At 63.0% G+C, this 10458-nt stretch overlaps 2 protein-coding genes across 2 annotated transcripts; one reads left to right on the forward strand and one right to left on the reverse strand.

Annotated features, from left to right (window-relative positions):
• Positions 1-169: 169 nt before the first annotated feature.
• GADD45GIP1 (GADD45G interacting protein 1) lies at positions 170-589 on the forward strand. The gene has a single exon (XM_062612955.1). The coding sequence runs from the start codon at positions 170-172 to the stop codon at positions 581-583; it is 414 nt and encodes a 137-aa protein (XP_062468939.1). The 3' UTR covers positions 584-589.
• A 313-nt stretch (positions 590-902) lies between these two features.
• RAD23A (RAD23 homolog A, nucleotide excision repair protein) lies at positions 903-9526 on the reverse strand (the record flags this gene model as incomplete). The annotated part of the gene is given in 8 exon segments (XM_062612956.1): positions 903-1074; positions 1793-1948; positions 2598-2728; positions 3971-4046; positions 5510-5637; positions 7128-7183; positions 9337-9418; positions 9421-9526. Coding segments are annotated over 8 exon segments (849 nt in total), but the record flags the coding sequence as incomplete, so codon positions are not given.
• Positions 9527-10458: the final 932 nt, after the last annotated feature.

Here is a 10458-nt window from a genome sequence, read left to right on the forward strand (position 1 = left end):
CTGGGAGCACTGGGAGCACTGGGATGCACTGAGCTGAACTGGGAGCACTGGGATGCACTGGGTTGCACTGAGCTGAACTGGGAGCACTGGGATGCACTGAACTGGGAGCAATGCGTTGCATTGGGATGCACTGGGTTGCACTGGGAGCACTGGGCTGACCAGGGACCGCATGGCCGCTTTTTCTGCCTCGAGTCCCCCTGTGCAGCAGGGGGCGCCCTCGCACCGCTCTCTCTCTTCCCTCCCCCCCCGCAGGCAGGCGCGGGTGGCGGCGGCGCTGGCGGCGATGCCGGCGCGGGTTCGCGCGTGGCGGGAACAGCGGGAGCGGGAGCGCGCCAAAGCGCGGGAAGCGGCCGAGCGACGACAGCGCCTCCTAGCGGCCGGAGGACCGGAGACGGGAGGAAGCCAGCGCCGAAGCGCCCGCTCCCAGGCGCTGTTGGAGGACCTGGAGCGGCAGCAGCGGAGGGAGGAGAAGCGGCGCCAACGACGGGAGCGCCAAGAGGCCATGAAGAGCGCCCTGGCGGCGGCCGAGGAGGCGGCGGCGGCGAGGCCGCCCCCTGCTGGCGTCTCTGGAGGCTCCTCCTGACCCCCATCCCCCCAAAAAATGGGTTTAAAACTCTGCATTTAATCTCTTTTTATTGCCCCCTCCCCCCCCCCACCAAAATTACCCCAAATCCAAAGGTTCTCCCCCAAATCCTTGGGTTTATCCCCCAATTCCAGAGTCCTTCCTCCCCCCCCCTCCCCCACCATTTTTGGTTCCCCAACCCCCTCGTTTCCACCCCAACCACCCCCGAGTGTGAATGGAGGGGGGATGGGGAGGGGGGGGGTCACCATTCCCTGCTCCTCCCCATTGATGGGACTGGGGGTGAATGGGGAGGAGGGGGGGAGGGGAAGGGAAATCTCCCCCCTCCCCCATTGAAGAGGGGGAGGGGGGAGGGGGAAGGGGGTGGGGGCCCCCCCCTCTCAGTCGTCGTCGAAGTTCTGGCTGAGCAGGAAGTTGGCGGCGAGGTTCTCGTTCTTCTCGCAGGCGAAATAGGCCTGGATGACGAGGCCCTCGGGGAAGCCCAGGGCCTTGAGCTGAGACAGGCGTTAACCGTGGGGCTGCCCCACACCTCCCCTGTGAAGCTTGGAGGCTACTGATGCTATGGGGCTGCCCCACACCTCCCCTGTGAAGCCTGGAGGCTACTGAGGCCATGGGGCTGCCCCACACCTCCCCTGTGAAGCCTGGAGGCTACTGAGGCCATGGGGCTGCCCCACACCTCCCTTGTGAAGCCTGGAGGCTACTGATGCTATGGGGCTGCCCCACACCTCCCCTGTTAAGCCTGGAGGCTACTGATGCTATGGGGCTGCCCCACACCTCCCTTGTGAAGCCTGGAGGCTACTGATGCTATGGGGCTGCCCCACATCTCCTGGGTTAACCCTGGAGCCTCCTGAAGCCATGGGGCTGCCCCACACCTCCCCTGTTCAACCCTGGAGCCTCCTGACGCCATGGGGCTGCCCCACACCTCCCCTGTTAACCCTGGAGCCTACTGATGCTATGGGGCTGCCCCACATCTCCTGGGTTAACCCTGGAGCCTCCTGAAGCCATGGGGCTGCCCCACACCTCCCCTGTTCAACCCTGGAGCCTCCTGACGCCATGGGGCTGCCCCACACCTCCTGTTAACACTGGAGCCTACTGACGCCATGGGGCTGCCCCACACCTCCCCTGTTCAACCCTGGAGGCTACTGAGGCCATGAGGCTGCCCCACACCCCCCTCCCCGTGCCCTCAGGCCCCCCCCCCCCCCGAGGCCTTACCCTTTCTATGGCTTCTTTCTCCTGCGGCGTCACCTGGATGTAGCTCATCTGTGGGGCCTCGTCCCCGATGGCGCCCATCTCCCCCTCGACCTCCCCCAGCTCGCCCAGGGGCTCGTTGAGCATCTGGATGAACTGCTCCTGGTGCTGGCTGATTTGCTGGGGGGGGGGAGGAAGGAGAGGGGGTGAGGGGGGGAGGAAGGGGATGGGGGAGGGAAAGGGAAGGGGAAAAGGGGGGAAATGGGGGGAAAGGGGGGGAAGGGGAGAAAGGGGGGGAAAGGGGGGAAAAGGGGGGGGAGGGGGAAAAGGGGGGGAGGGGGAAAAGGGGGGGAGGGGGAAAAGGGGGGGAGGGGGAAGAGGAAGCAGGAAAAGGAAAGAAATGGAGGAGAAAGGAGGAGAAAGGGGAAAGAGGAGGAACAGGAAGAAGGGGGAAAGGGAAGGGGAAAAGGGAAGGGGAAAAGGGAAGGGGAAAAGGGGAAGGGGAAAAGGGGGGGAAGGGGAAAAGGGGAAGGGGAAAAGGGGGGGAAGGGGAAAAGGGGGGGAAGGGGAAAAGGGGGGGAAGGGGAAAAGGGAAAGGAAAAGGGGAAGGGAAATGGGAAAGAGAAAAGAGAAAGGGGAAAAGGGGAAGGAAAAGGGGAAGGGGAAAGGGGAAGGTGGGAAAGGGAAGGGGAAAAGGAAGGGAAAAGGGGAAGGAGGAAAAGGGGAAGGGGGGAAAGGGGAAAAGGAAAGGGAAGGGGGGAAAGGGAAGGGGAAAAGGGAAGGGGAAAAGGGGGGAAGGGAAGGGGGGAAGGGAAGTGGCGTCTCCCACCTGGAGCAGCTGGGGGTTCTCCTGGCCCAGCTGCTGCAGCAGCGCCGGGAGCAGGGCCGGGTTCTGCTGGATCACCTGGCGCATGTTCTGGAACTGCGGCTGCTCCCGCAGGAACTCCAGAGGGTTCTCCCCTGGGGCACAGAGCGGAGGGGGCGGGGCTTGAGCAGGCCACACCCACACACATAGACACACCCATTGGGGGGGCACGGAGAGGGCGGGGCTTGAGCAGGCCACACCCATGGGGGGGGACACATGGAGAGGGCGGGGCTTGAGCAGGCCACACCCCCACATAGACACACCCATTGGGGGGCACGGAGAGGGCGGGGCTTGAGCAGGCCACACCCACACATAGACACACCCATTTGGGGGGACACATGGAGAGGGTGGGGCTTGCGCAGGCCACACCCATAGGGGGGACACATGGAGAGGGCGGGGCTTGAGCAGGTCACACCCCCACACATAGACACACTCATGGGGGGGACACATGGAGAGGGCGGGGCTTGCGCAGGCCACACCCATAGGGGGGACACATGGAGAGGGCGGGGCTTGAGCAGGCCACACCCCCACACATAGACACACTCATGGGGGGGACACATGGAGGGCGGGGCTTGTGCAGGCCACACCCACACCCAGACACACCCATTGGGGGGGACACATGGAGAGGGCGGGGCTTGAGCAGGCCACACCCACACACAGACACACCCATTGGGGGGGGACACATGGAGAGGGCGGGGCTTGAGCAGGCCACACCCCCACACAGACACACCCATGGGGGGCCACGGAGAGGGCGGGGCTTGCGCAAGCCACACCCACACACAGACACACCCATTGAGGGGCACAGCGTGGAGAGGGCGGGGCTTGAGCAGGCCACACCCACATACAGCCACACCCATTGGAGGAGGGACGGACACACGGAGTAGGCGGGGCTTCCACAGGCCACACCCCCACCCAGCCACACCCATGGGGGGGCACAGCACAGAGAGGGCGTGGCTTGCACAGACCACACCCCCACACAGCCACACCCATTGGAGGAGGATCTCAAAGCAAACAGAGGGTGACCAATCAGAGCCTCCCGTATTGGGGGGCATGGCTGGACCAAGCCACACCCCCCACTCCGCCCTCCTCACACTTAGGCTCCTCCCCCCCATGAAAAGGGGCGGAGCTAATCAACCCCATAACTGACGTCACATGGGTGTGGCCAATCAAAAGGCCTGCCCTTTTGTGGGCGGGGCTCACACAAGCCCCCGCCCCCTCCTTTTTCCTTCAATTGGAGGAGGAGCCTCATTGTAACAGAGGGCGGGGCCTCGCACCCCCCCCCCCCCCCCCCCCCCCATTTGTGGGCGTGTCCAGCCTCAAGCCCCGCCCACACCCACCTTCAGCAGGGGGCTGCTCCGGGGGGCGGCTCTCCTGCACCGGGGGGCGCTCGGGCTCGGGGCTGCCGGGGATGCCCTGGGGGGGGGGAAGGGGATAAAGGGAGGTCAGGGGGGGCCCCTCTGCCCTATAGGACCCCCCCCCCAGCCCCATAGGAAACAGCAGCCCCATAGGATCCCCCCCCCAAGGCCCATAGAACTCCCCACCCCCACAGAACCCCCCCAGCCCCATAGAAAGCCCCTAGCCCGAAAGGAACCCTACCAGACCCATAGAACCCCCTCAGCCCCACAGAACTCCCCAGCCCCACAGAACCACCTCAGCCCCAGAGAACCCCTGCAACCCCACAGAACCCCCCCAACCCCACAGAACCCCCCCAACCCCACAACACTCCTCCAACTGCACAAAACCCTTCCAACCCCATAGAACTCCCCCGGCACCACAGAACCCCCTCAGCCCCATAGAAACCCCCCAACCCCACAAAACCCCCCCAGTCCCACAAAACCCTCCCAGCCCCACAGAACCCCCCCAGCCCCACAGAACCCCAACCCTCAGAATCCCCCCAACCCCACAGAACCCCCTCAGCCCCACAGAACCCCCAAAGCCCACAGAACCCCCCAGCCCCACAGAACCCCCCAGCCCCACAGAACCCCCTCAAGCCCCACAGAACCCCCCAACCCCACAGAATCCCCCTCAGCCCCACAGAACCCTCCCAGCCCCACAGGATCCCCCCAGCCCCACAGAACCCTCCCAGCCCCACAGAACCCCAACCTTCAGAATCACCCCCCAACCCCACAGAACCCCCCAGCCCCACAGAACCCCTCAGCCCCACAGAATCCCCCCAACCCCACAAAACCCCTCCAACCCCATAGAACTCCCCCAGCCCCACAGAACCCCCTCAGCCCCACAGAACCCCCCCAGCCCCACAAACCCCAACCCTCAGAATCCCCCCAACCCCACAGAACCCCCTCACCCAACAGAACCCCCCAGCCCCACAGAACCCCCTCAGCCCCACAGAACCCCCTCAGCCCCACAGAACCCCCCAGCCCCACAGAACCACCTCAGCCCCACAGAACCCCCTCAGCCCCACAGAACCCCCCAGCCCCACAGAACCACCCCAGCCCCACAGAACCCCCTCACCCAACAGAACCCCCCAGCCCCACAGAACCCCCCAGCCCCACAGAACCCCCCAGCCCCACAGAACCCCCCCCCCACAGCCCTCACACAGAATCCCCCCAGCCCCACAGAACCCCCCAGCCCCACAGAACCCCCCCAGCCCCACAGAACCCCCCAGCCCCACAGAACCCCCTCAGCCCCACAGAATCCCCCCAACCCCACAGAACCCCCTCACCCCACAGAACCCTCCCAGCCCCACAGAACCCCCCAGCCCCACAGAACCCCCCCAGCCCCACAGAACCCCCCCAGCCCCACAGAATCCCCCCAGCCCCACAGAACCCCCTCAGCCCCACAGAACCCCCCAGCCCCACAGAACCCCCTCAGCCCCACAGAACCCCCTCAGCCCCACAGAACCCCCCCAGCCCCACCGTGAGCAGGTACTCCACGGCCCGGTGGGGGTTGTTGTAGCTGGCCCTCAGGGCGGCCACCACGCGCTCCCGCTCGTAGCCCATGGACATGATCTCCTTCAGCATCGTCTCGTACTCGGAGCCCGTCACTGCAGGCACCCCCAAAGTCAGGGGGGAGCCCCACAACTTCCCCCCCCCCCAGCCCCACATTGGGACCCATAGAGGCCTTTGTTAACCCTGGAACCCCTGACCCCAAAGGGATGCTGCACACCCTGGGGCTTAATGGGAGCCCCCCCCCCCGTTAACTCTGAAGCCTAATGCCAATGGAACACCCCACCCCCCCCCCAGCCCCACATTGGGACCCATAGAGGCCTTTGTTAACTCTGGAACCTACTGACCCCAAAGGGATGCTGCTGACCCTGGGGCTTAATGGGAGCTCCCCCCCCTCTGTTAACTCTGAAGCCTAATGCCAATGGAACACCCCAACCCCCCCCCCCCCCCAGCCCCACATTGGGACCCATAGAGGCCTTTGTTAACCCTGGAACCTACTGACCCCAAAGGGATGCTGCTGACCCTGGGGCTTAATGGGAGCTCCCCCCCCTCTGTTAACTCTGAAGCCTAATGCCAATGGAACACCCCAACCCCCCCCCAGCCCCACATTGGGACCCATAGAGGCCTTTGTTAACTCTGGAACCTACTGACTCCAAAGGGATGCTGCTCACCCTGGGGCTTAATGGGAGCTCCCCCCCCCCTCCCTCTGTTAACTCTGAAGCCTAATGCCAATGGAACACCCCAAACCCCCCCCCCAGCCCCACATTGGGACCCATAGAGGCCTTTGTTAACCCTGGAACCTACTGACCCCAAAGGGATGCTGCTCACCCTGGGGCTTAATGGGAGCTTCCCCCCCCTCTGTTAACTCTGAAGCCTAATGCCAATGGAACACCCCAAACCCCCCACAACTCCCCCCCAGCCCCACATTAGGACCCATAGAGGCCTTTGTTAACTCTGGAACCTACTGACCCCAAAGGGATGCTGCTGACCCTGGGTCTTAATGGGAGCTTCCCCCCCCCGTTAACTCTGAAGCCTAATGCCAATGGAACACCCCAACCCCCCCCCCAGCCCCACATTGGGACCCATAGAGGCCTTTGTTAACCCTGGAACCTACTGACTCCAAAGGGATGCTGCTGACCCTGGGTCTTAATGGGAGCTCCCCCCCACGCCGTTAACTCTGAAGCCTAATGCCAATGGAACACCCCAAACCCACAGCTCCCCCCCCAGCCCCACATTGGGACCCATAGAGGCCTTTGTTAACTCTGGAACCTACTGACCCCAAAGGGATGCTGCTGACCCTGGGTCTTAATGGGAGCTCCCCCCCACCCCGTTAACTCTGAAGCCTAATGCCAATGGAACACCCCAACCCCACAACCCCAACCCCAGCCCCACATTGGGACCCATAGAGGCCTTTGTTAACTCTGGAACCTACTGACTCCAAAGGGATGCTGCTGACCCTGGGGCTTAATGGGAGCATCCCCCCCCTCTGTTAACTCTGAAGCCTAATGCCAATGGAACACCCCAAACCCCGCCCCCCCACCCCCCGGGACCCCCAACCTCTTTCTTGCCCCCCCCCCCAAGCACTCACCGAGCGTTGAGGCAGCATCAGCTGAGCGCCCCCCACTGCTTGGGGGGGGGACAGAGCTGGGGAGGGGAGAGAGAGAGATGAGGCAGATGGAACCCCCCCAAAACCAGCCTTTGACCCCCCCAAAACCAGCCTTTGACCCCCCCAAAACCAGCCTTTGACCCCCCAAAACCAGCCTTTGACCCCCCCAAAACCAGCCTTTGACACCCCAAAACCAGCCTTTGACACCCCCAAAACCAGCCTTTGACCCCCCCAAAACCAGCCTTTGACCCCCCCAAAACCAGCCTTTGACCCCCCAAAACCAGCCTTTGACACCCCCAAAACCAGCCTTTGACACCCCCAAAACCTGCCTTTGACCCCCCAAATCCAGCCTTTGACCCCCCCCAAACCAGCCTTTGACCCCCCCAAAACCAGCCTTTGACCCCCCCAAAACCAGCCTTTGACACCCCCAAAACCAGCCTTTGACCCCCCCAAAACCAGCCTTTGACACCCCCAAAACCAGCCTTTGACACCCCCCAAACCAGCCTTTGACCCCCCCAAAACCAGCCTTTGACCCCCCCCAAAACCAGCCTTTGACCCCCCCAAAACCAGCCTTTGACCCCCCCAAAAACCAGCCTTTGTCACCCCCAAAACCAGCCTTTGACACCTCCAAAACCAGCCTTTGACACCCCCCAAACCCTGCCTTTGACCCCCCAAAACCAGCCTTTGACACCCCCCAACCAGCCTTTCACCCCCAACACCCACCTTTAACCCCCCCAAAACCCACCTTTGACACCCCCCAAACCAGCCTTTGACCCCCCCAACACCCACCTTTGACACCCCTAAAACCCACCTTTGACCCCCCCAACACCCCCCTTTGACCCCCCAAAACCCCCCTTTTGATCCCCCGTAAACCACCCTTTCACCCCCTAAATCCCTCTTTGAGCCCCCCAAAACCCCCCTTTGACCCCCCAAAAGCCCCCTTTGATCCCCCAAAACCCCCCTTTGACCACCCAAAAACTCACCTTCGAGCCCCCCAAAACCCCCCTTTGACCCCCCATAACCCCCCTTTGACCCCCCCATAACCCCCCCTTTGACCCCCCCATAACCCCCCTTTGACCCCACCCATAACCCCCCCTTGACCCCCCCAAACCCCCCTTTGACCCCCCAAAAACCCCCCCTTTGACCCCATCCCCATCACCCCCCAATGTCCCCCCCCAAATCCCTCTTTGAGCCCCCCAAACCCCCCCTTTGACCCCATCCCCATCACCCCCCAATGTCCCCCCCCAAATCCCTCTTTGACCCCCCAAAACCCCCCCTTTGACCCCATCCCCATCACCCCCCAATGTCCCCCCCCCAAATCCCTCTTTGAGCCCCCCAAACCCCCGCTTTGACCCATCCCCAAAACCCCCTTGCCCCCCCAAATCCCTCTTTGAGCCCCCCAAACCCCCCTTTGACCCCATCCCCATCACCCCCCAATGTCCCCCCCAAATCCCTCTTTGACCCCCCCAAACCCCCCCTTTGACCCCATCCCCATCACCCCCCAATGTCCCCCCCCCCAAATCCCTCTTTGAGCCCCCCAAACCCCCCCTTTGACCCCATCCCCATCACCCCCCAATGTCCCCCCCCAAATCCCTCTTTGACCCCCCCCTTTGACCCCATCCCCATCACCCCCCAATGTCCCCCCCCAAATCCCTCTTTGAGCCCCCCAAACCCCACCTTTGACCCCCCCAAAACCCCCTTGCCCCCCCCAAATCCCTCTTTGAGCCCCCCAAACCCCCCCTTTGACCCCATCCCCATCACCCCCCAATGTCCCCCCCAGAAATCCCTCTTTGAGCCCCCCAAACCCCACCTTTGACCCCCCCAAAACCCCCTTGCCCCCCCCAAATCCCTCTTTGAGCCCCCCAAACCCCCCCTTTGACCCCATCCCCATCACCCCCCAATGTCCCCCCCCAAATCCCTCTTTGACCCCCCAAACCCCCCCTTTGACCCCATCCCCATCACCCCCCAATGTCCCCCCCAAATCCCTCTTTGAGCCCCCAAACCCCCTCCCACTGGGGCCCCCCAAAACCCCCTTGCCCGAGGGCCCCCAAATCCCTCTTTGACCCCCCCAAACCCCACCTTTGACCCCCCCAAAACCCCCTTGTCCCCCCCCCAAATCCCTCTTTGAGCCCCCCAAACCCCCCCTTTGACCCCATCCCCATCACCCCCCAATGTCCCCCCCCCCCCTTACCCTGCTGTGGGCTCCGGGGGGGTGACTGGGGGCAGCTCGGGGGCTGGAGCCTCCTCACTGGGGGCAGCTGGGGGGGGGGGACGGTGTCGGGGGCCGGGGGGGGGCCCGGGGCAGCCGAGGGCTCCGATGTTCCACTGCTCTCAGGGGCTGCGGAGCCCAACGGGGCTGATTTGGCCTGGGGGGAGATGGGGGGGGTGAGTTTTGGGGGGGGGAGGATGAGTTTTGGGGGGGATGAGTGAGATTTGGGGGGGGAAAGAGTGAGTTTTTGGGGGGATGAATTTGGGGGGGAATGAGTGAGTTTTGGGGGGGGATGAGTTTGGGGGGGATGAGTTTGGGGGGGGAATGAGTGAGTTTTGGGGGGGGATGAGTGAGTTTTGGGGGGGAATGAGTGAGTTTTGGAGGGGGGAAGAGTGAGTTTTGGGGGGAAAGAGTGAGTTTTGGGGAGGAATGAGTGAGTTTTGGGGAGGAATGAGTGAGTTTGGGGGGGGAATGAGTGAGTTTGGGGGGGAATGAGTGAGGGGGGGAATGAGTGAGTTTTGGGGGGGATGAGTTTAGGGGGGGAATGAGTGAGTTTTGGGGGGGATGAGTTTTGGGGGGGATGAGTGAGTTTTGGGGGGGAATGAGTGAGTTTTGGGGGGGAATGAGTGAGTTTTGGGGGGGAATGAGTGAGTTTTGGGGGGAATGAGTGAGTTTTGGGGGGGGAATGAGTGAGTTTTGGGGGGGATGAGTTTGGGGGGGATGAGTTTGGGGGGGAGATGAGTTTGGGGGGAAGAGTGAGTTTTGGGGGGGGAAAGTGAGTTTGGGGGGGAATGAGTGAGTTTTAGGGGGGGATGAGTGAGTTTGGGGGGGAATGAGTGAGTTTTGGGGGGATGAGTGAGTTTGGGGGGGGAATGAGTGAGTTTGGGGGGGGAATGAGTGAGTTTTGGGGGGGAATGAGTGAGTTTTGGGGGGAATGAGTGAGTTTTGGGGGGGGAATGAGTGAGTTTGGGGGGGGAATGAGTGAGTTTTGGGGGGGAATGAGTGAGTTTGGGGGGGGAATGAGTGAGTTTGGGGGGGGATGAGTGAGTTTTGGGGGGGAAAGAGTGAGTTTTGGGGGGGAAGAGTGAGTTTTGGGGGGGAATG

This window comes from Pezoporus occidentalis, unplaced genomic scaffold (assembly GCF_034315485.1).
Source record: "Pezoporus occidentalis ecotype Australia unplaced genomic scaffold, CSIRO_AGI_Poc_V1 ctg1622, whole genome shotgun sequence".
Classification (NCBI taxonomy): domain Eukaryota; kingdom Metazoa; phylum Chordata; class Aves; order Psittaciformes; family Psittacidae; genus Pezoporus; species Pezoporus occidentalis.